We start from the raw sequence: 27,211 nt of genomic DNA, 5'->3' as shown, positions 1-27,211 counted from the left end.
TATCAGTATCATGTCCACCTATAGGTTTAATCTCTGTATCAGTATCGTGTCCACCTATAGGTTTAATCTCTGTATCAGTATCGTGTCCACCTATAGGTTTAATCTCTGTATCAGTATCATGTCCACCTATAGGTTTAATCTCTGTATCAGTATCATGTCCACCTATAGGTTTAATCTCTGTATCAGTATCATGTCCACCTATAGGTTTAATCTCTGTATCAGTATCATGTCCACCTATAGGTTTAATCTCTGTATCAGTATCATGTCCACCTATAGATTTAATCTCTGTATCAGTTTCCACCTATAGGTTTAATCTCTGTATCAGTATCATGTCCACCTATAGGTTTAATCTCTGTATCAGTATCCACCTATAGGTTTAATCTCTGTATCAGTATCATGTCCACCTATAGGTTTAATCTCTGTATCAGTATCATGTCCACCTATAGATTTAATCTCTGTATCAGTATCGTGTCCACCTATAGATTTAATCTCTGTATCAGTATCATGTCCACCTATAGGTTTAATCTCTGTATCAGTATCATGTCCACCTATAGGTTTAATCTCTGTATCAGTATCGTGTCCACCTATAGGTTTAATCTCTGTATCATGTCCACCTATAGATTTAATCTCAGTATCATGTCCACCTATAGGTTTAATCTCTGTATCATGTCCACCTATAGATTTAATCTCTGTATCGGTATCATGTCCACCTATAGGTTTAATCTCTGTATCAGTATCATGTCCACCTATAGGTTTAATCTCTGTATCATGTCCACCTATAGGTTTAATCTCTGTATCAGTATCATGTCCACCTATACGTTTAATCTCTGTATCAGTATCATGTCCACCTATAGGTTTAATCTCTGTATCAGTATCCACCTATAGGTTTAATGTCTGTATCAGTATCATGTCCACCTATAGGTTTAATCTCTGTATCATGTCCACCTATAGGTTTAATCTCTGTATCAGTATCCACCTATAGGTTTAATCTCTATATCAGTATCATGTCCACCTATAGGTTTAATCTCTGTATCAGTATCATGTCCACCTATAGGTTTAATCTCTGTATCAGTATCATGTCCACCTATAGGTTTAATCTCTATATCAGTATCATGTCCACCTATAGGTTTAATCTCTGTATCAGTATCATGTCCACCTATAGGTTTAATCTCTGTATCAGTATCATGTCCACCTATAGGTTTAATCTCTGTATCAGTATCATGTTCACCTATAGGTTTAATCTCTGTATCATGTCCACCTATAGGTTTAATCTCTGTATCAGTATCGTGTCCACCTATAGGTTTAATCTCTGTATCAGTATCATGTCCACCTATAGGTTTAATCTCTGTATCAGTATCCACCTATAGGTTTAATCTCTGTATCAGTATCCACCTATAGGTTTACTCTCTGTATCAGTATCATGTCCACCTATAGGTTTAATCTCTGTATCAGTATCATGTCCACCTACAGGTTTAATCTCTGTATCAGTATCATGTCCACCTATAGGTTTAGTCTCTGTATCAGTATCCACCTATAGGTTTAATCTCTGTATCAGTATCGTGTCCACCTATAGGTTTAATCTCTGTATCAGTATCATGTCCACCTATAGGTTTAATCTCTGTATCAGTATCATGTCCACCTATAGGTTTAATCTCTGTATCAGTATCATGTCCACCTATAGGTTTAATCTCTGTATCAGTATCCACATATAGGTTTAATCTCTGTATCAGTATCATGTCCACCTATAGGTTTAATCTCTGTATCAGTATCGTGTCCACCTATAGGTTTAATCTCTGTATCAGTATCGTGTCCACCTATAGGTTTAATCTCTGTATCAGTATCATGTCCACCTATAGGTTTAATCTCTGTATCAGTATCATGTCCACCTATAGGTGTAATCTCTGTATCAGTATCCACCTATAGGTTTAATCTCTGTATCAGTATCATGTCCACCTATAGGTTTAATCTCTGTATCAGTATCATGTCCACCTATAGGTTTAATCTCTGTATCAGTATCATGTCCACCTATAGGTTTAATCTCTGTATCAGTATCATGTTCACCTATAGGTTTAATCTCTGTATCATGTCCACCTATAGGTTTAATCTCTGTATCAGTATCGTGTCCACCTATAGGTTTAATCTCTGTATCAGTATCATGTCCACCTATAGGTTTAATCTCTGTATCAGTATCCACCTATAGGTTTAATCTCTGTATCAGTATCCACCTATAGGTTTACTCTCTGTATCAGTATCATGTCCACCTATAGGTTTAATCTCTGTATCAGTATCATGTCCACCTACAGGTTTAATCTCTGTATCAGTATCATGTCCACCTATAGGTTTAGTCTCTGTATCAGTATCCACCTATAGGTTTAATCTCTGTATCAGTATCGTGTCCACCTATAGGTTTAATCTCTGTATCAGTATCATGTCCACCTATAGGTTTAATCTCTGTATCAGTATCATGTCCACCTATAGGTTTAATCTCTGTATCAGTATCATGTCCACCTATAGGTTTAATCTCTGTATCAGTATCCACATATAGGTTTAATCTCTGTATCAGTATCATGTCCACCTATAGGTTTAATCTCTGTATCAGTATCGTGTCCACCTATAGGTTTAATCTCTGTATCAGTATCGTGTCCACCTATAGGTTTAATCTCTGTATCAGTATCATGTCCACCTATAGGTTTAATCTCTGTATCAGTATCATGTCCACCTATAGGTGTAATCTCTGTATCAGTATCCACCTATAGGTTTAATCTCTGTATCAGTATCATGTCCACCTATAGGTTTAATCTCTGTATCAGTATCATGTCCACCTACAGGTTTAATCTCTGTATCAGTATCATGTCCACCTATAGGTTTAGTCTCTGTATCAGTATCCACCTATAGGTTTAATCTCTGTATCAGTATCGTGTCCACCTATAGGTTTAATCTCTGTATCATGTCCACCTATAGGTTTAATCTCTGTATCAGTATCATGTCCACCTACAGGTTTAATCTCTGTATCAGTATCATGTCCACCTATAGGTTTAATCTCTGTATCAGTATCGTGTCCACCTATAGGTTTAATCTCTGTATCAGTATCGTGTCCACCTATAGGTTTAATCTCTGTATCAGTATCATGTCCACCTATAGGTTTAATCTCTGTATCAGTATCATGTCCACCTATAGGTTTAATCTCTGTATCAGTATTGTGTCCACCTATAGGTTTAATCTCTGTATCAGTATCCACCTATAGGTTTAATCTCTATATCAGTATCATGTCCACCTATAGGTTTAATCTCTGTATCATGTCCACCTATAGGTTTAATCTCTGTATCAGTATCGTGTCCACCTATAGGTTTAATCTCTGTATCAGTATCATGTCCACCTATAGATTTAATCTCTGTATCAGTATCGTGTCCACCTATAGGTTTAATCTCTGTATCAGTATCATGTCCACCTATAGGTTTAATCTCTGTATCAGTATCATGTCCACCTATAGGTTTAATCTCTGTATCAGTATCGTGTCCACCTATAGGTTTAATCTCTGTATCATGTCCACCTATAGATTTAATCTCAGTATCATGTCCACCTATAGGTTTAATCTCTGTATCATGTCCACCTATAGATTTAATCTCTGTATCGGTATCATGTCCACCTATAGGTTTAATCTCTGTATCAGTATCATGTCCACCTATAGGTTTAATCTCTGTATCATGTCCACCTATAGGTTTAATCTCTGTATCAGTATCTTGTCCACCTATAGGTTTAATCTCTGTATCAGTATCATGTCCACCTATAGGTTTAATCTCTGTATCAGTATCCACCTATAGGTTTAATGTCTGTATCAGTATCATGTCCACCTATAGGTTTAATCTCTGTATCATGTCCACCTATAGGTTTAATCTCTGTATCAGTATCCACCTATAGGTTTAATCTCTATATCAGTATCATGTCCACCTATAGGTTTAATCTCTGTATCAGTATCATGTCCACCTATAGGTTTAATCTCTGTATCAGTATCATGTCCACCTATAGGTTTAATCTCTATATCAGTATCATGTCCACCTATAGGTTTAATCTCTGTATCAGTATCATGTCCACCTACAGGTTTAATCTCTGTATCAGTATCATGTCCACCTATAGGTTTAGTCTCTGTATCAGTATCCACCTATAGGTTTAATCTCTGTATCAGTATCGTGTCCACCTATAGGTTTAATCTCTGTATCATGTCCACCTATAGGTTTAATCTCTGTATCAGTATCATGTCCACCTACAGGTTTAATCTCTGTATCAGTATCATGTCCACCTATAGGTTTAATCTCTGTATCAGTATCGTGTCCACCTATAGGTTTAATCTCTGTATCAGTATCGTGTCCACCTATAGGTTTAATCTCTGTATCAGTATCATGTCCACCTATAGGTTTAATCTCTGTATCAGTATCATGTCCACCTATAGGTTTAATCTCTGTATCAGTATTGTGTCCACCTATAGGTTTAATCTCTGTATCAGTATCCACCTATAGGTTTAATCTCTATATCAGTATCATGTCCACCTATAGGTTTAATCTCTGTATCATGTCCACCTATAGGTTTAATCTCTGTATCAGTATCGTGTCCACCTATAGGTTTAATCTCTGTATCAGTATCATGTCCACCTATAGATTTAATCTCTGTATCAGTATCGTGTCCACCTATAGGTTTAATCTCTGTATCAGTATCATGTCCACCTATAGGTTTAATCTCTGTATCAGTATTATGTCCACCTATAGGTTTAATCTCTGTATCAGTATCGTGTCCACCTATAGGTTTAATCTCTGTATCATGTCCACCTATAGATTTAATCTCAGTATCATGTCCACCTATAGGTTTAATCTCTGTATCATGTCCACCTATAGATTTAATCTCTGTATCGGTATCATGTCCACCTATAGGTTTAATCTCTGTATCAGTATCATGTCCACCTATAGGTTTAATCTCTGTATCATGTCCACCTATAGGTTTAATCTCTGTATCAGTATCATGTCCACCTATAGGTTTAATCTCTGTATCAGTATCATGTCCACCTATAGGTTTAATCTCTGTATCAGTATCCACCTATAGGTTTAATGTCTGTATCAGTATCATGTCCACCTATAGGTTTAATCTCTGTATCATGTCCACCTATAGGTTTAATCTCTGTATCAGTATCCACCTATAGGTTTAATCTCTATATCAGTATCATGTCCACCTATAGGTTTAATCTCTGTATCAGTATCATGTCCACCTATAGGTTTAATCTCTGTATCAGTATCATGTCCACCTATAGGTTTAATCTCTATATCAGTATCATGTCCACCTATAGGTTTAATCTCTGTATCAGTATCATGTCCACCTATAGGTTTAATCTCTGTATCAGTATCATGTCCACCTATAGGTTTAATCTCTGTATCAGTATCATGTTCACCTATAGGTTTAATCTCTGTATCATGTCCACCTATAGGTTTAATCTCTGTATCAGTATCGTGTCCACCTATAGGTTTAATCTCTGTATCAGTATCATGTCCACCTATAGGTTTAATCTCTGTATCAGTATCCACCTATAGGTTTAATCTCTGTATCAGTATCCACCTATAGGTTTACTCTCTGTATCAGTATCATGTCCACCTATAGGTTTAATCTCTGTATCAGTATCATGTCCACCTACAGGTTTAATCTCTGTATCAGTATCATGTCCACCTATAGGTTTAGTCTCTGTATCAGTATCCACCTATAGGTTTAATCTCTGTATCAGTATCGTGTCCACCTATAGGTTTAATCTCTGTATCAGTATCATGTCCACCTATAGGTTTAATCTCTGTATCAGTATCATGTCCACCTATAGGTTTAATCTCTGTATCAGTATCATGTCCACCTATAGGTTTAATCTCTGTATCAGTATCCACATATAGGTTTAATCTCTGTATCAGTATCATGTCCACCTATAGGTTTAATCTCTGTATCAGTATCGTGTCCACCTATAGGTTTAATCTCTGTATCAGTATCGTGTCCACCTATAGGTTTAATCTCTGTATCAGTATCATGTCCACCTATAGGTTTAATCTCTGTATCAGTATCATGTCCACCTATAGGTGTAATCTCTGTATCAGTATCCACCTATAGGTTTAATCTCTGTATCAGTATCATGTCCACCTATAGGTTTAATCTCTGTATCAGTATCATGTCCACCTATAGGTTTAATCTCTGTATCAGTATCATGTCCACCTATAGGTTTAATCTCTGTATCAGTATCATGTTCACCTATAGGTTTAATCTCTGTATCATGTCCACCTATAGGTTTAATCTCTGTATCAGTATCGTGTCCACCTATAGGTTTAATCTCTGTATCAGTATCATGTCCACCTATAGGTTTAATCTCTGTATCAGTATCCACCTATAGGTTTAATCTCTGTATCAGTATCCACCTATAGGTTTACTCTCTGTATCAGTATCATGTCCACCTATAGGTTTAATCTCTGTATCAGTATCATGTCCACCTACAGGTTTAATCTCTGTATCAGTATCATGTCCACCTATAGGTTTAGTCTCTGTATCAGTATCCACCTATAGGTTTAATCTCTGTATCAGTATCGTGTCCACCTATAGGTTTAATCTCTGTATCAGTATCATGTCCACCTATAGGTTTAATCTCTGTATCAGTATCATGTCCACCTATAGGTTTAATCTCTGTATCAGTATCATGTCCACCTATAGGTTTAATCTCTGTATCAGTATCCACCTATAGGTTTAATCTCTGTATCAGTATCATGTCCACCTATAGGTTTAATCTCTGTATCAGTATCGTGTCCACCTATAGGTTTAATCTCTGTATCAGTATCGTGTCCACCTATAGGTTTAATCTCTGTATCAGTATCATGTCCACCTATAGGTTTAATCTCTGTATCAGTATCATGTCCACCTATAGGTGTAATCTCTGTATCAGTATCCACCTATAGGTTTAATCTCTGTATCAGTATCATGTCCACCTATAGGTTTAATCTCTGTATCAGTATCATGTCCACCTACAGGTTTAATCTCTGTATCAGTATCATGTCCACCTATAGGTTTAGTCTCTGTATCAGTATCCACCTATAGGTTTAATCTCTGTATCAGTATCGTGTCCACCTATAGGTTTAATCTCTGTATCATGTCCACCTATAGGTTTAATCTCTGTATCAGTATCATGTCCACCTACAGGTTTAATCTCTGTATCAGTATCATGTCCACCTATAGGTTTAATCTCTGTATCAGTATCGTGTCCACCTATAGGTTTAATCTCTGTATCAGTATCGTGTCTACCTATAGGTTTAATCTCTGTATCAGTATCATGTCCACCTATAGGTTTAATCTCTGTATCAGTATCATGTCCACCTATAGGTTTAATCTCTGTATCAGTATTGTGTCCACCTATAGGTTTAATCTCTGTATCAGTATCCACCTATAGGTTTAATCTCTATATCAGTATCATGTCCACCTATAGGTTTAATCTCTGTATCATGTCCACCTATAGGTTTAATCTCTGTATCAGTATCGTGTCCACCTATAGGTTTAATCTCTGTATCAGTATCTTGTCCACCTATAGGTTTAATCTCTGTATCAGTATCGTGTCCACCTATAGGTTTAATCTCTGTATCAGTATCATGTCCACCTATAGGTTTAATCTCTGTATCAGTATCATGTCCACCTATAGGTTTAATCTCTGTATCAGTATCGTGTCCACCTATAGGTTTAATCTCTGTATCAGTATCCACCTATAGGTTTAATCTCTGTATCAGTATCATGTCCACCTATAGGTTTAATCTCTGTATCAGTATCGTGTCCACCTATAGGTTTAATCTCTGTATCAGTATCCACCTATATGTTTAATCTCTGTATCAGTATCATGTCCACCTATAGGTTTAATCTCTGTATCATGTCCACCTATAGGTTTAATCTCTGTATCAGTATCGTGTCCACCTATAGGTTTAATCTCTGTATCAGTATCGTGTCCACCTATAGGTTTAATATCTGTATCAGTATCCACCTATAGGTTTAATCTCTGTATCAGTATCCACCTATAGGTTTAATCTCTGTATCAGTATCATTGTGTATCTATCAATGCCGGAAACACAAACTAACCTATGGGCGAATGGTTGGGATGTTCAATTCGACATGAAATTGTGTGATTGGACTGACAAAGCATAGTGAGAATGGAACATCATTTATTCTAATTATATGGATGGAACTATTTACAGCACTAGGAGCCAAGGAGATGCAACTCCCAAAGATCCAGTTATTACATTGGAAAGTGGCAAGTACATTTTGAAAGCAAATTATACATTTGATACTAGCGAGGCCCGGTGCGCTATCGACTGTGCCGCAAAAGTATGCTCGTGTGGCAGGGTCGATTTCCGGGCGTATAAACCCAGGGTCGTTACAGTACAAATATTTTCTTTACCTGCACGATCAGTAAGTAGGTGCTATTAAATTATGAAAATGAGAAGTGGGAACGTAATGCAAAACATAAATAAAATGACAAAACACTATGAGACAAAGAAAAAAACTTTATTTTAAATCCTGATGGATGACCGAGCAGACGGAGGCATGCAAAACAAAACAAGCAGAAATGAGGATTGTAGCCTATGGCATGATGGTAGAGAAATGTTAATATCATGCATTCCAAATACTGTATATCATACAGTATTTGACAGTGTGGACTAGCCTATTATAACAACTACCAATTAAATAATAAAAACGAAAAAGCAATGGCCCTGGATGCCATGGTGAGGCTTATTACGCTGTAAATACATTGAACATGTTTTGCTACATTTGCAGCACATTGAATACATTTCATTTCTAGATTGTTCTCCCCATCAGCAGCAAAACCATGTATTCTCCAGTTAAAATCGTGGTGCGCCTAGGTTTTCACACAATGACCAGAACACATTTTGAACCGTTAGATAGACTTGGCCTACATTGGGTGCCGGCTAATAAGGATGCTCATGCAAGACAAAGATGCATTTTAATTAGCCTACCGTCTGCACTGTGCCTTGCGTTTATCTCGGGTCCTTTCCAGAATTAGCTATATCGGACGTGCCACAGGCAAAAAGACCTGCGTGATTTATATAGACAATATCACCACGGACAAGACGTTTATATAACACAACAAAGGACATAGAATTTGTCGCTCGAGCTCTGCCCTCTTTCTCAATTGTAATTAGATTCCGTCCGGAAGTAGCCTGTATATCATACGTCATTGTTGTACAAACAGGAATGTTTGAGATAATAAAGTGATGACTTTCTCTACAATATAGATGATACATGTGCCATATTATAATCGCAAATCAACAATATGGTCATTGAAGAGAAAACGATAAATCTATTTCAGAAATTGCAAAAACTAATTCAGGCCAACAATGCCACTACTAATAATGTGTGAATAACTACACATGGCCACTAGATGGCGGCATTGAGCTTGTTTTCACAACAAGGCAAAAGTGGTTGTTTAAAATGATTCGTTCTCCCACAAGTCAACTCCTGAATAAAGCACAAAACAGGCCAGCTTACTTTAAACAATTACTTTATTTCTTGTACTTCATTAACTGTGAACAATCTGAAGTGGGTTACTTCCAAGGCAGCAGATAAATGTGACAGCTTTCTTCCTAGGATACCAGTCATTCCTTCAGTACCTGTCCTTAACTGAGACTGCGTCTTGCACCCTATTCCCTATTTAGTGCACTACTTTTGACCAGAGCCCATAGGACTATAGTCAAAAGTGTGCTATATAGTAGTGCACTATAAAAGGGGAATAGGGTGCTATTTCAGAGGCAAGATGAGAGACATTTATATCCACACTGACAGATACAGAGCCAGGACGTTATTTCTGAGCAGACGGTTCAGTTGGCTGTTTTTCATCCCAGAGACGACTACGGGGCACCGCCATGTTTACGTTCCCAAAGCATAGTACGCGTCCCAGATGGCACCCTACTCCCTATATAGTGCACAACTTTTGACCGGAGCCCATAGGATCAGTGCGAATCCATGTTTTTGTGTACATTTCAAGGCATTGTAGCCCATAGACCTCTGGTCAAAAGTAGTGCACTATATAGGGAGTAGGGTGCCATCTGGGACACAGGCGGTGTTGCCTACCAAGCCCACCCAGGCTCAGCTGACTCCTACATGATACACTGAGATCCTTCATGTTGTACAACAGAAGCAGCCAGTGGTGAAGAATCCTAATCCCAGAGTATTTCATATCACAATGTAAAAAATATTGCTATTTAAAAAACCGGCGACTCGGCACAAAACCTCGTCCTATTTTAAGTCCCATCCCGCATCCCCATAGCCTCAAAAAAAGAAGGAGACAAGGACATGATTCTAACAAGTGTTAACCGACATGCATTATGAAAACGGAGCAAAGGAGCAAGATGGCTGAGCTCTGTGGATGGCATTTCAATTGAACAAAGACCTTAAACTGGATTTCCTTGAAACATTGAGATAAAAACACACAGACAGCATAAAATCTGTTATTGTTCATGATTATTTCATTCATGTCATCATGGCTAGCAGGGGCTTTCAGTTAACATGGTGTATGGTGATGCAGACCTGTTGTGACAGCTAGTGGTGGGTCGGTGTGTTTCATTGGGTTGGGTCAGTGCTAACTAGCAGCAGGGAGGAAATAGGAACGATCAGGCCTGGGACCAAGCTGACAGTGTTGCTGCTGGTTGAGGGGTTGGTCTGGTGGTCAATGGCGCTGTGTGTGTATGTCACAGTATGTCACAATCAGTGCAAAATAGTTTGTCAGTGTGTGTGTGTGTGTGTGTGTGTGTGTGTGTGTACTTGATGGAAATAGGGCTTGTTTGCTTTTCCTCTCTATGAGTTCAATTGGCCGGCAGTTGGGGACGAACGTGTTCTTTCAAAGACATCAGAGAGGAGATGGTCTCTAACAGCCCTGAGAGTGAGAAGCAGAAGAATCCCAACAGAACAGTGGCAACTGTCCCCATGGAGACAGACAACAGGTCAAGTCCTAAATGCATCTTAGCAGGGTGGAGGTCGGTCCAATATTAAAGTTCATGTAGTCGTTCTATATGGGTCAGAACAGGCGGGCTGCGGGGTCACACTACATCATCACATCACACAGCACTTGTTCTTGTGTTTGTGAGGGTCTTTGAAGCGTAGTCGCTGTCTGGAGCGATATTTCTCCAGGTAGGTCAGCTGCTTGCTGTTGATCGCTCCCCTGCGCTTCCTGAGGAGACAGAGAGAGACAGGTCTACTGTTACTCCCTACAGGAACCTCTGTTGTGTCCCAATTGGCACCCTGTTCACGACCTCTGACCAGTGTCCACTCTGGTTAAATAAAAGCAGTGCAACATTTAGGGACTAGGGGCCCACAGGGCTCTGGTTAAAAGCAGTGCAACATTTAGGGACTAGGGGCCCACAGGGCTCTGGTTAAAAGCAGTGCAACATTTAGGGACTAGGGGCCCACAGGGCTCTGGTTAAAAGCAGTGCAACATTTAGGGACTAGGGGCCCACAGGGCTCTGGTTAAAAGCAGTGCAACATTTAGGGACTAGGGGCCCACAGGGCTCTGGTTAAAAGCAGTGCAACATTTAGGGACTAGGGGCCCACAGGGCTCTGGTTAAAAGCAGTGCAACATTTAGGGACTAGGGGCCCACAGGGCTCTGGTTAAAAGCAGTGCAACATTTAGGGACTAGGGGCCCACACAGGGCTCTGGTTAAAAGTAGTGCAACATTTAGGGACTAGGGGCCCACAGGGCTCTGGTTAAAAGCAGTGCAACATTTAGGGACTAGGGGCCCACAGGGCTCTGGTTAAAAGCAGTGCAACATTTGGGGACTAGGGGCCCCTTATATGTGAAGCTAAACAGCTTGACACTGTAGCCACACACACACACACACACACACCTTTGCTGTATATAAGGGCCCTCATGTAAAGAGACAATTATAATTCACTTAGGGGATGATTTTCCCAGATCCACACAAAGCCTATTTATTCCTGGACTAAAAAGCACCTTCAATTCAGATTGTCCATTGAGCATCACGGTGCTCAGTCCGGGAGGGTAGTAGGCTGATGTTTTTCCAGAGAACCTGACCCATAATGTAGAGCCAATGAGGTCAGAAGAATCCAGAGGTGTGCAGAGCCCTGGCGGAGTGAAAGACACTCCCGGCTCAAACCACATAATCCTCCTCAGAAACAGAGCGGTTCAATCCCTTTCTCCCTCCTCATGATGTCCCATAATCCCCCTCAGTGCAGAGCGGTTCAATCCCTTTCTCCCTCCTCATGATGTCCCATAATCCTCCTCAGTACAGAGCGGTTCAATCCCTTTCTCCCTCCTCATGATGTCCCATAATCCTCCTCAGTACAGAGCGGTTCAATCACTTTCTCCCTCCTCATGATGTCCCATAATCCCCCTCAGTACAGAGTGGTTCAATCCCTTTCTCCCTCCTCATGATGTCCCATAATCCTCCTCAGTACAGAGCGGTTCAATCCCTTTCTCCCTCCTCATGATGTCCCATAATCCCCCTCAGTACAGAGCGGTTCAATCCCTTTCTCCCTCCTTATGATGTCCCATAATCCTCCTCAGTACAGAGCGGTTCAATCCCTTCCTCCCTCCTCATGATGTCCCATAATCCTCCTCGGTACAGAACGGTTCAAACCCTTTCTCCCTCCTCATGATGTCCCATAATCCTCCTCAGTAGAGAGCGGTTCAATCCCTTTCTCCCTCCTCATGATGTCCCATAATCCCCCTCATTACAGAGCGGTTCAATCCCTTTCTCCCTCCTCATGATGTCCCATAATGTCCCCATCTAAATATACAGCTGTCAGATGAAACAGGAACAACACTAAAAAGGTTGAGTGGACTTCCACTCTCCTTTAAAACATCAAGAGACGGAAGGTGAGATGTTCCTACTGCCTGATGAACTGAACTGAATCTGGAGGTGGTGTACATACTGCCTGATGAACTGAACTGAATCTGGAGGTGAGATGTTCCTACTGCCTGATAAACTGAACTGAATCTAGAGGTGGTGTACATACTGCCTGATGAACTGAACTGAATCTGGAGGTGAGGTGTTCATACTGCCTGATGAACTGAACTGAATCTAGAGGTGAGATGTTCCTACTGCCTGATAAACTGAACTGAATCTGGAAGTGAGGTGTTCATACTGCCTGATGAACTGAACTGAATCTAGAGGTGAGATGTTCCTACTGCCTGATAAACTGAACTGAATCTGGAGGTGAGGTGTTCATACTGCCTGATGAACTGAACTGAATCTAGAGGTGAGATGTTCCTACTGCCTGATGAACTGAACTGAATCTAGAGGTGGTGTACATACTGCCTGATAAACTGAACTGAATCTAGAGGTGAGATGTTCCTACTGCCTGATAAACTGAACTGAATCTGGAGGTGAGATGTTCCTACTGCCTGATAAACTGAACTGAATCTGGAGGTGAGATGTTCCTACTGCCTGATAAACTGAACTGAATCTGGAGGTGAGGTGTTCCTACTGCCTGATAAACTGAACTGAATCTGGAGGTGAGATGTTCCTACTGCCTGATAAACTGAACTGAATCTGGAGGTGAGGTGTTCCTCCTGCCTGATAAACTGAACTGAATCTGGAGGTGGTGTACATACTGCCTGATGAACTGAATCTGGTGTACATACTGCCTGATGAACTGAATCTGGTGTACATACTGCCTGATAAACTGAACTGAATCTAGAGGTGAGGTGTACATACTGCCTGATAAACTGAACTGAATCTGGAGGTGAGGTGTACATACTGCCTGATAAACTGAACTGAATCTGGAGGTGAGGTGTACATACTGCCTGATGAACTGAATCTGGAGGTGAGGTGTTCATACTGCCTGATGAACTGAATCTGGAGGTGAGGTGTTCATACTGCCTGATGAACTGAATCTGGAGGTGAGGTGTGCATACTGTCTGATGAACTGAATCTAGAGGTGAGGTGTTCATATTGATGTCCCCATCTAAATATACAGCTGTCAGATGAAACAGGAACAACACTAAAAAGGTTGAGTGGACTTCCACTCTCCTTAAAAACATCAAGAGACGGAAGGTGAGATGTTCCTACTGCCTGATGAACTGAATCTGGAGGTGAGATGTACATACTGCCTGATGAACTGAATCTGGAGGTGGTGTACATACTGCCTGATGAACTGAACTGAATCTAGAGGTGAGATGTTCATACTGCCTGATGAACTGAACTGAATCTAGAGGTGGTGTACATACTGCCTGATGAACTGAACTGAATCTGGAGGTGGTGTACATACTGCCTGATGAACTGAACTGAATCTAGAGGTGAGATGTTCCTACTGCCTGATAAACTGAACTGAATCTGGAGGTGGTGTACATACTGCCTGATGAACTGAACTGAATCTAGAGGTGGTGTACATAATGCCTGATGAACTGAACTGAATCTGGAGGTGAGGTGTTCCTACTGCCTGATGAACTGAACTGAATCTAGAGGTGGTGTACATACTGCCTGATGAACTGAACTGAATCTGGAGGTGAGGTGTTCCTACTGCCTGATGAACTGAACTGAATCTAGAGGTGAGGTGTACATACTGCCTGATGAACTGAACTGAATCTAGAGGTGAGGTGTACATACTGCCTGATGAACTGAACTGAATCTGGAGGTGAGGTGTTCATACTGCCTGATGAACTGAACTGAATCTGGAGGTGAGGTGTACATACTGTCTGATGAACTGAACTGAGGTGTACATACTGCCTGATGAACTGAACTGAATCTAGAGGTGAGGTGTACATAATGCCTGATGAACTGAATCTGGAGGTGAGGTGTTCATACTGCCTGATGAACTGAATCTGGAGGTGAGGTGTACATACTGCCTGATGAACTGAACTGAATCTGGAGGTGAGGTGTACATACTGCCTGATGAACTGAACTGAATCTAGAGGTGAGGTGTACATACTGCCTGATGAACTGAATCTGGAGGTGAGGTGTTCATACTGCCTGATGAACTGAATCTGGAGGTGAGGTGTACATACTGCCTGATGAACTGAATCTGGAGGTGAGGTGTTCATACTGCCTGATGAACTGAATCTGGAGGTGAGGTGTACATACTGCCTGATGAACTGAATCTGGAGGTGAGGTGTTCATACTGCCTGATGAACTGAACTGAATCTGGAGGTGAGGTGTACATACTGTCTGATGAACTGAACTGAATCTAGAGGTGAGGTGTACATACTGTCTGATGAACTGAACTGAATCTGGAGGTGAGGTGTACATACTGCCTGATGAACTGAACTGAGGTGTACATACTGCCTGATGAACTGAACTGAATCTGGAGGTGAGGTGTACATACTGTCTGATGAACTGAACTGAATCTGGAGGTGAGGTGTACATACTGCCTGATGAACTGAACTGAATCTAGAGGTGGTGTACATACTGCCTGATGAACTGAACTGAATCTAGAGGTGAGGTGTACATACTGTCTGATGAACTGAACTGAATCTGGAGGTGAGGTGTACATACTGCCTGATGTACTGAACTGAATCTGGAGGTGAGGTGTACATACTGTCTGATGAACTGAACTGAATCTAGAGGTGAGGTGTACATACTGTCTGATGAACTGAACTGAATCTAGAGGTGAGGTGTACATACTGCCTGATGAACTGAACTGAATCTGGAGGTGAGATGTACATACTGCCTGATGAACTGAACTGCCTCCTCATACTTCATCCCGCCCTCGATCAGAGCCAGAGCCACCAGCACAGGAGCCCTGGAGGGAGAAACACAAAGAAACAGCCTTTACATGCTGCTACTAATACTGGGACTTAAAGACACAGTCAGACTGCTGTTAATACTGGGACTTAAAGACAGTCAGACTGCTGTTAATACTGGGACTTAAAGACACAGTCAGACTGCTGTTAATACTGGGACTTAAAGACACAGTCAGAATGATACTAATACTGGGACTTAAAGACACAGTCAGACTGCTACTAATACTGGGACTTAAAGACACAGTCAGACTGCTACTAATACTGGGACTTAAAGACACAGTCAGACTGCTGTTAATACTGGGACTTAAAGACACAGTCAGACTGCTACTAATACTGAGACTTAAAGACACAGTCAGACTGCTGTTAATACTGGGACTTAAAGACACAGTCAGACTGCTGTTAATACTGGGACTTAAAGACACAGTCAGACTGCTACTAATACTGGGACTTAAAGACACAGTCAGACTGCTACTAATACTGGGACTTAAAGACACAGTCAGACTGCTGTTAATACTGGGACTTAAAGACACAGTCAGACTGCTGTTAATACTGGGACTTAAAGACACAGTCAGACTGCTGTTAATACTGGGACTTAAAGACACAGTCAGACTGCTGTTAATACTGGGACTTAAAGACACAGTCAGACTGCTACTAATACTGGGACTTAAAGACACAGTCAGACTGCTACTAATACTGGGACTTAAAGACACAGTCAGACTGCTACTAATACTGGGACTTAAAGACACAGTCAGACTGCTACTAATACTGGGACTTAAAGACACAGTCAGACTGCTGTTAATACTGGGACTTAAAGACACAGTCAGACTGCTGTTAATACTGGGACTTAAAGACACAGTCAGACTGCTACTAATACTGGGACTTAAAGACACAGTCAGACTGCTACTAATACTGGGACTTAAAGACACAGTCAGACTGCTGTTAATACTGGGACTTAAAGACACAGTCAGACTGCTGTTAATACTGGGACTTAAAGATACAGTCAGACTGCTGTTAATACTGGGACTTAAAGACACAGTCAAAACCTTATGGGCCCTGGTCAAAAGTAGTGCACTTAATAGGGAATATAGCGCCATTTGGGACGTTAGAAACAGCATTCACATATTAAGACGGGGAATTAAAGACATCCATTAGTATCCTTCCTGTTATGCCCCCAGCAACGTCTCTCTCTCCATGTTGTCACAACACAGCCAGTTCCCAGGGAATGGAGTTCATTCTGGTTTGGACAAAGGAAAGCCCTGCTGCGGGTTGAGAGCTGGAACTAGTTGTGCTGTATTTGGCCACTAATATTTACAGGTAACAAATCATTAGGAAAAGCTGTAGCCCACTTTCCCCTTTTCTAGCCTTATATGGGTTGTTGCTGTGGTTACGGTAAGTCAGTGTGGAAATAGAGAGCTGAAGAGCATAACACCACTAACACAAACACAGGACTTCTAGGAATCAGTGAAACAGATGAGGTGCCTGCCTGCATGGACATGAGACATTCAAACGTATTCATCTAACTCTACCCTGTCAAGCCATATCAGCCCCCAGACCACTTAGACGTTGCAGAGGTTACCAGCTGAAAGCCAAAGACTCCCCAGCTGATTAACAGGACAACAAACAGTTCAGAGTAAAGTCAACATTGGAGCCCTGTCAAAAACCACAGACGAGTCCCAGAGGAGGTCTCCAGTACGTCAGAGATAGACGGTGCTTCACCAACCCAGGGAAGAGAGGCTGGGAGGGCTGGGGGGCTCCTTCAGCTAACCCAGGGAGGGGAGGCTGGGGAGGTCAGGGGGCTGGGGAGCTCCTTCAGCTAACCCAGGGAGGGGAGGCTGGGGAGCTCCTTCAGCTAACACAGGGAGGGGAGGCTGGGGAGCTCCTTCAGCTAACACAGGAGGGGAGGGAAGAGCCTGGGGAGGGCTGGGGGCTGGGGAGCTCGTTCAGCTAACACAGGAGGGGAGGGTGGGGAGCTCCTTCAGCTAACACAGGAGGGGAGGGAAGAGCCTGGGGAGGCCAGGGGGCTGGGGAGCTCCTTCAGCTAACACAGGATGGGGAGGGAAGAGCCTGGGGAGGCCAGGAGGCTGGGGAGCTCCTTCAGCTAACACAGGATGGGGAGGGAAGAGCCTGGGGAGGCCAGGAGGCTGGGGAGCTCCTTCAGCTAACACAGGAGGGGAGGGAAGAGCCTGGGGAGGCCAGGGGGCTGGGGTGGCTCCTTCAGCTAACACAGAGAGGGGAGGGAGAGAAGAGCCTGGGGAGGGCTGGGGTGGCTCCGGTGGCTCCTTCAGCTAACACAGAGAGGGGAGGGAGAGAAGAGCCTGGGGAGGGCTGGGGTGGCTCCTTCAGCAGAGAGGGGAGGGAGAGAAGAGCCTGGGGAGGCCAGGGGGCTGGGGAGCTCCTTCAGCTAACACAGGAGGGGAGGGAGAGAAGAGCCTGGGGAGGTCAGGGGGCTGGGGTGGCTCCTTCAGCTTACCCAGAGAGGGGAACAGAAGAGGCTGGGGAAGTCAGGGGGCTGGGGGGGCTCCTTCAGCTAACACAGGAGGGGAGGGGAACAGGGGCTCCTTCAGCTTACCCAGGAGGGGAGGGAGAGAAGAGCCTGGGGAGGTCAGGGGGCTGGGGTGGCTCCTTCAGCTAACACAGAGAGGGGAGGGAGAGAAGAGCCTGGGGAGGCCAGGGGGCTGGGGAGCTCCTTCAGCTAACACAGAGAGGGGAGGGAGGGAAGAGCCTGGGGAGGTCAGGGGGCTCCTTCAGCTAACACAGAGAGGGGAGGGAGGGAAGAGCCTGGGGAGGTCAGGGGGCTGGGGTGGCTCCTTCAGCTAACACAGAGAGGGGAGGGAGAGAAGAGCCTGGGGAGGCCAGGGGGCTGGGGAGCTCCTTCAGCTAACACAGAGAGGGGAGGGAGGGAAGAGCCTGGGGAGGTCAGGGGGCTCCTTCAGGTAACACAGAGAGGGGAGGGAGGGAAGAGCCTGGGGAGGTCAGGGGGCTCCTTCAGCTAACACAGAGCGGGGAGGGAGGGAAGAGCCTGGGGAGGTCAGGGGGCTCCTTCAGCTAACACAGGAGGGAAGAGCCTGGGGATGTCAGGGGGCTGGGTGGCTCCTTCAGCTAACACAGGAAGGGGAGGGAGGGAAGAGCCTGGGGAGGCCAGGGGGCTGGGGAGCTCCTTCAGCTAACACAGGAGGGGAGGGAGAGAAGAGGAGGCCAGGGGGGGCCAGGGGGCTGGGGGAGCTCCTTCAGCTAACACAGAGAGGGGAACGGAAGAGGCTGGGGAAGTCAGGGGGCTGGGGGGGCTCCTTCAGCTAACACAGAGAGGGGAACGGAAGAGGCAGGGGAAGTCAGGGGGCTGGGGGGGCTCCTTCAGCTAACACAGGAGGGGAGGGGAACAGGGGCTCCTTCAGCTTCCTACCAATGAGCTCAACCATTATTAGTACCTAAGGCCTGGTTTAATGGCTCCCTATTGCCCACAGGGCTCTGGTCAAAAGTAGTGCACTATGTATAGAATAGGGTACCATTTGAGAAATGTTCTCCTCTACTAGCTAATATACTCCATCAGTACAGATGTGACTCGTTGTCTCTCCTCTGCCATAGAGGACACCTGAAGGAACACCAGACAGGACAGTGCTAAAATGAGCCTGGTAACCAGATCAGTTTGTGCTTCTATTTAGTCAACTCCTCTGTTATGTTGGTTGGCATGCCAACCATAAGAACTAATGTATGGTAATGTACGGCATGGCCAACCGTAAGAACTAATGTACGGTAATATACGGCATGGCCAACCGTAAGAACTAATGTACGGCATGGCCAACCATAAGAACTAATGTACGGCATGCCAACCATAAGAACTAATGTATGGCATGGCCAACCATAAGAACTAATGTACGGCATGGCCAACCATAAGAACTAATGTACGGCATGCCAACCATAAGAACTAATGTATGGCATGGCCAACCATAAGAACTAATGTACGGCATGCCAACCATAAGAACTAATGTATGGTAATGTACGGCATGGCCAACCATAAGAACTAATGTACGGCATGGCCAACCATAAGAACTAATGTACGGCATGCCAACCATAAGAACTAATGTATGGTAATGTACGGCATGGCCAACCATAAGAACTAATGTATGGTAATGTACGGCATGGCCAACCGTAAGAACTAATGTATGGTAATGTACGGCATGGCCAACCATAAGAACTAATGTATTGCATGGCCAACCATAAGAACTAATGTATGGTAATGTACGGCATGGCCAACCGTAAGAACTAATGTACGGCATGCCAACCATAAGAACTAATGTATGGTAATGTACGGCATGGCCAACCGTAAGAACTAATGTACGGCATGGCCAACCGTAAGAACTAATGTACGGCATGGCCAACCGTACGAACTAATGTACGGCATGCCAACGGGAGTCCAGAGGCTCAACTACAGAACATACATTACAAGTCTGGGCGTGGCCAACCAGAATACAGCTAACTGACATTTCACAAGACGACTTGGCAACATCCCAAATGGCACCCTATTCCCTATATAGTGCACTACTTTTGACCAGAGTTCTGGTGAGCTAACTAGTAGAGATCCAATCTGAGACACTTAGACACACAATAGAAATAAATGCTGCGTCAACGTTTTTCAGAACTCAACCTCTGTGCTTTGAATAATAAACGGTGGATTAGTTGTGAAGGAGTGGCCCCTTGGCTAACAGTTGACTTTGGCTTGGTTCTGTCTGCATGCTGAGAGAGGGCCCTGGTCAGGCTGTAGGAGAAGGCGAGAGACTGGTGGCTGCTGGGACAGTGGCCGTCACAGTGGGTGGGGGACACTGCAGCCGTGTGATCTTGGTTCAACCGTCTCACCCAATCAGAACCCTGAGACAGAAGTGTATTAATGAGCCGTACCGTCCCAGCCCGGCAACACAGTGCACCGCCACGCAGCAGCCAGGGTCCTCACGGAACTTAGTCTTCAGCAGGTTCAGCCAATCATCTACGATCTTAGTGGGCGGAGGGGCACCGTCATCAAAGGCCCAGTCCTGGAAAACACACAAATACATTCACATTAGAAAACAATGTAATTGTCCACACAATGTGGGAATTGGTCTTCGGCGTCACACATCATAAACAGTACAGTTCTGTCTCTCTGACAGAAACAGCTGATTAGCATTGGCACTCTGAGGGAGCCCATTGTTACGAGACAAAGCAGCTCTACACTGCACCCCTACCTACTTCAAACTGAGGAACCAGACAAAGCAGCTCTACACTGCACCCCTACCTACTTCAAACTGAGGAACCAGACAAAGCAGCTCTACACTGCACCCCTACCTACTTTAAACTGAGGAACCAGACAAAGCAGCTCTACACTGCACCCCTACCTACTTCAAACTGAGGAACCAGACAAAGCAGCTCTACACTGCACCCCTACCTACTTCAAACTGAGGAACCAGACAAAGCAGCTCTACACTGCACCCCTACCTACTTTAAACTGAGGAACCAGACAAAGCAGAATCCCCTACTGAGGGTGAATGTATTAAAAGAGTTTGTGAAGCGCTGCATGTCTGAAACAACTGGTTCCAAGCCGCTGCACACTGTGAAATGAGACATCTGTACCCACGTAACGGGGAGGAACGCAGAGTGTACCAACCTCAGTCATCTAAGCATGACTCGCAACGTGAACCAACTGTCCCCACAGACAACACACTGTGTCCTTCCTACACTATTCACTGTTCCTGCCATCTCAACAAGCAAAATAGGGTGCCATTTGGGACACATATCATGTTCCATCGGCACCCACAGCATCAGGAAAGCCTTCTGTCAACACAGACAACACTAGAAGGGGTTTGTTTGTAGTTGGTGCAGAACCACAACAGAGAACAGATGTGTGGTCACCTCTTCTTCACGGAGTGAACTGTGGTGAACTGTTTGACTTCAACGTTTAATTGGTTTGGCTAGTGTACATTAAATCAGTCGGTTGGATACAATGTATTTTTCTGGCCATGTTGGGCTACCATCCCCTATAATGACAAACACTCTTTTCATTGAAGGATTAGACAGTGATGGTAGATGAACTAAGACATCCATCACCTGGTCAGATGTAGACCTAATGCACCATACAGCATCAAGGATGCTCAAACCAGCTGTTTGACTCCTCCATTGGACAGATGAAGGCTTAAAGCAGAAACCATGGGTGTCTAGGAGGGATCAGTCACACTAGAGACCCATCAGACACTGTATCACATCCGGCCGTGATTGGGAGTCCCACAGGGCGGCGCACAATTGGCCCAGCGCCGTCCGGGTTTGGCCAGGGTAGGCCGTCATTGTAAATAAGAATTTGTTCTTAACTGGCTTGCCTAGTTAAATAAAAGGTTACATGTAAAAAAAATAACACACACACAGAGACAGAGACAGAGACAGAGAGAGAGAGAGACAGAGAGAGAGAGAGAGAGAGTCATCTCTTATCTCCTAGTGGAGTGGGACTTCCAACAACACAATACCTGCTCCCAGGTACAAACATCTTGTGTGTCTGACGACAATGCGTTACCAAGGCAACAGCTCAGCTGAGCCAGTGGATCACAGGCCTGGCTGGGAAAGATGTTATGATGACATCACTATTTCACACTGCCATGAATAGAAGGGTGCAACTGGGACTTTCTCTCTCAAAAAAACAAAACAAGAAACTGTCAGGACCCATTCTACCAGTAACACACAGGCAAAACCCACAACAGGACCCATTCTACCAGTAACACACAGGCAAAACCCACAACAGGACCCATTCTACCAGTAACACACAGGCAAAACCCACAACAGGACCCATTCTACCAGTAACACACAGGCAAAACCCACAACAGGACCCATTCTACCAGTAACACACAGGCAAAACCCACAACAGGATCCATTCTACCAGTAACACACAGGCAAAACCCACAACAGGACCCATTCTACCAGTAACACACAGGCAAAACCCACAACAGGACCCATTCTACCAGTAACACACAGGCAAAACCCACAACAGGACCCATTCTACCAGTAACACACAGGCAAAACCCACAACAGGACCCATTCTACCAGTAACACACAGGCAAAACCCACAACAGGACCCATTCTACCAGTAACACACAGGCAAAACCCACAACAGGACCCATTCTACCAGTAACACACAGGCAAAACCCACAACAGGACCCATTCTACCAGTAACACACAGGCAAAACCCACAACAGGACCCATTCTACCAGTAACACACAGGCAAAACCCACAACAGGACCCATTCTACCAGTAACACACAGGCAAAACCCACAACAGGACCCATTCTACCAGTAACACACAGGCAAAACCCACAACAGGACCCATTCTACCAGTAACACACAGGCAAAACCCACAACAGGACCCATTCTACCAGTAACACACAGGCAAAACCCACAACAGGACCCATTCTACCAGTAACACACAGGCAAAACCCACAACAGGACCCATTCTACCAGTAACACACAGGCAAAACCCACAACAGGACCCATTCTACCAGTAACACACAGGCAAAACCCACAACAGGACCCATTCTACCAGTAACACACAGGCAAAACCCACAACAGGACCCATTCTACCAGTAACACACAGGCAAAACCCACAACAGGACCCATTCTACCAGTAACACACAGGCAAAACCCACAACAGGACCCATTCTACCAGTAACACACAGGCAAAACCCACAACAGGACCCATTCTACCAGTAACACACAGGCAAAACCCACAACAGGACCCATTCTACCAGTAACACACAGGCAAAACCCACAACAGGAACCATTCTACTCTCTGTTCAATGTTCCAGGTAGGACACTAATCCTGTACACGGCAAGGCGTGACCCTAACCTCACATGAAATGCCTTGAATTTCTCTGCATCCTGCTGTGGATATCTAAAGAAGTTGTGGGCATCAAGATATGTAGAAGTCACCACAACACCAAAGACACCGACATGTCCATTTACATGTCTGTTTTGATGCTACAGAACTCCATAATGGGTGAACCCGTTGTGACAACCTTGAGAGTAAATCTCTCCCTAATAGAATCTTTGACTGTAGAGAGGATGTGGTTCAAAATAACATTTACATCTACTAAGAGGTGAACAGAGCCGCCTGGTATGTCAACAGTAAGCTATTCATGTCGTGAAGCTCATTCCAAGTCCAACCAACGCAGCCCAGAGCTAGAGACAAGAGCTTGGAGGAGGAGGAGGCAGAGTTCTAATTGTGGCCCGAAGAACGTCTTGGGCCGTTTCTCGGAACCCCCAGAACAGACCTTGTCACCATGGTATCCTTCCTCTGCAACTTGACTCTCATACGACAACCAGCGAGACGTTTGGCAGAGTGTAGGTCTCAAATCTGGCACCCTATTCCCTTTATAGTGCAGTGCACTACTTATGATTAGGGACCATACAGCTCTGCTCAAAAGTAGTGCACTATATGGACACAATAGGGTGCCATTTTGGGCCACTTCCTGAATGAGTCCACAGTCCCTTTATATCAGTCAGCTGAATGTTATCACATGCTACAGAGGATGGTCTATGTTAAGTCAGTCACAAGGTGGATGGACGCACCTCTGGTACTTACCACTGTTATTACTGGTTATATATGGCCTCCAAATATACCCCCACCATTACTGATACACTGGTAAGACTAAAGTAACCTGCAAAAGCAGAGAGTGTGGGAGTAACATTTCTCCATATAATGCCAATAAATAACCTCTTTGAGCAATGAAAGCATCACGAGCCATGTCAGACAGAACAGCACATTACACAGCGTTCTGAATGAGACAGACAACATGGTTTTCATCTGGAGTTCAGGGAGATGTGGAGGGGAACCGGGAACCGGGTTTCACCTGCCAGCCAGGCTCTCTCTCTGCCAGTCAGTCAACAAGTGTACAAGGGTACGTCCCAAATGGCACCCTATTCCCTACATAGTGCACTACCTTTGACCAGAGTCGGACTCAGTCAGCCAGGATACAAGGATCTCTCTCACACAGGGAAGAGAAGAGAGAGGACTCAGTCAGCCAGGATACAAGGCTCTCTCTCACACAGGGAAGAGAAGAGAGAGGACTCAGTCAGCCAGGATACAAGGCTCTCTCTCACACAGGGAAGAGAAGAGAGAGGACTCAGTCAGCCAGGATACAAGGCTCTCTCTCACACAGGGAAGAGAAGAGAGAGGACTCAGTCAGCCAGGATACAAGGATCTCTCTCACACAGGGAAGAGAAGAGAGAGGACTCAGTCAGCCAGGATACAAGGCTCTCTCTCACACAGGGAAGAGAAGAGAGAGGACTCAGTCAGCCAGGATACAAGGCTCTCTCTCACACAGGGAAGAGAAGAGAGAGGACTCAGTCAGCCAGGATACAAGGCTCTCTCTCACACAGGGAAGAGAAGAGAGAGGACTCAGTCAGCCAGGATACAAGGCTCTCTCTCACACAGGGAAGAGAAGAGAGAGGACTCAGTCAGCCAGGATACAAGGCTCTCTCTCACACAGGGAAGAGAAGAGAGAGGACTCAGTCAGCCAGGATACAAGGCTCTCTCTCACACAGGGAAGAGAAGAGAGAGGACTCTGTGTGACCGTGTCACTCTGATAACACAACAGACAGAGGGTGGTTAAGGGCCTTATGTAACCCGGGCCTCTAGCTATCTCTACATCCCTACATTCTTCGCATCTGATGCTACCTCTCCTCTGAGAGGGTACCCGCTCTCTGCTCTCAACAACATTATTAACTCAGAGGGAGAGAAAGGAGAGAGAGAAAGGAGAGAGAGCGAGAGAGAGAGAGAGAAAGGAGAGAGAGAGAAAGGAGAGAGAGAGAAAAGAGAGAGAGCGAGAGAAAGTGAAGCAAAAGAAAGACCAGGTGAGAGGAGAGGATGTTGGGAGACAAGAGAGGAGTAAACCATGAGGTACACCCTGACGCTGAGCCAGATGTGTGTGTGTGTGTGTGTGTGTGTGTGTGTGTGTGTGTGTGTGTGTGTGTGTGTGTGTGTGTGTGTGTGTGTGTGTGTGTGGGGCAGGAGGTAGTGTTTCCTCTACTCCAACACATGTGCAGCAGGGTGACATCATGAATAACATCCTCCACATGGCAGAGAGAGAGGAAACAGGGTCAGTAGGAACATACTGGAGAAAATGTTTTGAAACAGAGCGAGTAGACTAGTCTCAATGGACCAGTTCAGATACCAGTAGACTAGTCTCAATGGACCAGTTCAGGTACGAGTAGACTAGTCTCAATGGACCAGTTCAGGTAGCAGTAGACTAGTCTCAATGGACCAGTTCAGGTAGCAGTAGACTAGTCTCAATGGACCAGTTCAGGTAGCAGTAGACTAGTCTCAATGGACCAGTTCAGGTAGCAGTAGACTAGTCTCAATGGACCAGTTCAGGTAGCAGTAGACTAGTCTCAATGCACCAGTTCAGGTAGCAGTAGACTAGTCTCAATGGACCAGTTCAGGTAGCAGTAGACTAGTCTCAATGGACCAGTTAAGGTAGCAGTAGACTAGTCTCAATGGACCAGTTCAGGTAGGAGTAGACTAGTCTCAATGGACCAGTTCAGGTAGCAGTAGACTAGTCTCAATGGACCAGTTCAGGTACCAGTAGACTAGTCTCAATGGACCAGTTCAGATACCAGTAGACTAGTCTCAATGGACCAGTTCAGACAGTAGCAGGCCACGTTTCACCTCATTTTGTACCTACTGAACACCACCAGGGTCGTATTCATTAGTGCACAGCGTACCAGAACTTTTGGCACCGTAGCAAAACGTCTTGCAACAGAAAAATGAAAAAAAAAGCTTTTCTCATTGGACAAATTCAGGTAGGTCCCCCTTCGTTTCAGCCTGTTTTGTTTCCGTTTGGTTCCTAGTGAATAGGACCCTAGTGAGAGAGTGTAGAGAAGAGAGATCTGATGTATGTGTGTGTGTATCTTTGCGCACCATGACTGTGATGCCATCCTTCTCCAGACGTGTCTTGTCGTAGGTGACCTCACACACCCGCACCACTGTTGTTGCACCATACTGCTTCAGGTCCTGGAAAAGGGAGAGGTAACTTCATTAAAACCATTCATGAGAGTCGGAGGTTTGACAATGACAGTTGTAATACCAGTTAGATTGATTTGGTCACCGCCCTGTCACATGACACAGCTAGTTACAGTGGTAATACCAATCAGACCGAGTAGGATTACGTTTTCCCTAGATGCTGATCTACCATCAGTTCTGGGTTTTCCCTGAGAGACTCACACTGTGTTCTTAGAACCAAGTTTTCAGGGTTAGCCAATCACAGATTGTCACCCAGTTTAAATATTAATTGTCATCAAATTCCATTTATTGTGACATTTCCATTTTCACCTAACATGAATATTCATGAAGCTTAGCCCTGGGCTAAGAACGTGCAGTGTGAACCCGGAGGAGTAATCTGATTTTAGATCAGTTACCTAGGTACCACTTCTAACTCAGCAGGATTAG

At 44.3% G+C, this 27,211-nt stretch overlaps 2 protein-coding genes across 7 annotated transcripts in view; both read right to left on the bottom strand.

The window, feature by feature from the left end:
• The window catches only part of LOC110506301 (cytoplasmic dynein 1 intermediate chain 1), a 29,842-nt gene extending 20,602 nt beyond the window's left edge, over positions 1 to 9,240 (bottom strand). For 2 of the 4 annotated variants that reach the window (XM_090220307.1, XM_090220316.1), the window contains exon 1: positions 9,021 to 9,240. The gene's annotated coding sequence lies outside the window, so the exon portion shown is untranslated. The remainder of the gene's footprint in view (positions 1 to 9,020) is intronic. The other 2 variants (XM_090220311.1, XM_090220327.1) reach the window with 2 other exon arrangements.
• A 308-nt stretch (positions 9,241 to 9,548) lies between these two features.
• LOC149984334 (protein tyrosine phosphatase type IVA 3-like) overlaps positions 9,549 to 27,211 on the bottom strand; it is a 52,252-nt gene continuing 34,589 nt past the window's right edge. For all 3 annotated transcript variants that reach the window (XM_090220356.1, XM_090220360.1, XM_090220348.1), the window contains exons 3-6: positions 26,684 to 26,776; positions 20,654 to 20,784; positions 15,685 to 15,759; positions 9,549 to 11,230 (exon numbers count right to left, since the gene is read on the bottom strand). In XM_090220356.1, coding sequence (XP_090076482.1) covers positions 11,113 to 11,230; positions 15,685 to 15,759; positions 20,654 to 20,784; positions 26,684 to 26,776 — 417 coding nt within the window. In that variant the 3' untranslated portion in view covers positions 9,549 to 11,112. The remainder of the gene's footprint in view (positions 11,231 to 15,684; positions 15,760 to 20,653; positions 20,785 to 26,683; positions 26,777 to 27,211) is intronic.

This window comes from Oncorhynchus mykiss, chromosome 3, assembly GCF_057628025.1.
Source record: "Oncorhynchus mykiss isolate SJ-2025 chromosome 3, ASM5762802v1, whole genome shotgun sequence".
In the NCBI taxonomy this organism is placed as follows: Eukaryota; Metazoa; Chordata; class Actinopteri; order Salmoniformes; family Salmonidae; genus Oncorhynchus; species Oncorhynchus mykiss.
The sequence above is the reverse complement of the archived record's forward strand: the minus strand, read 5'-3'. Positions and strand labels throughout refer to the sequence as shown.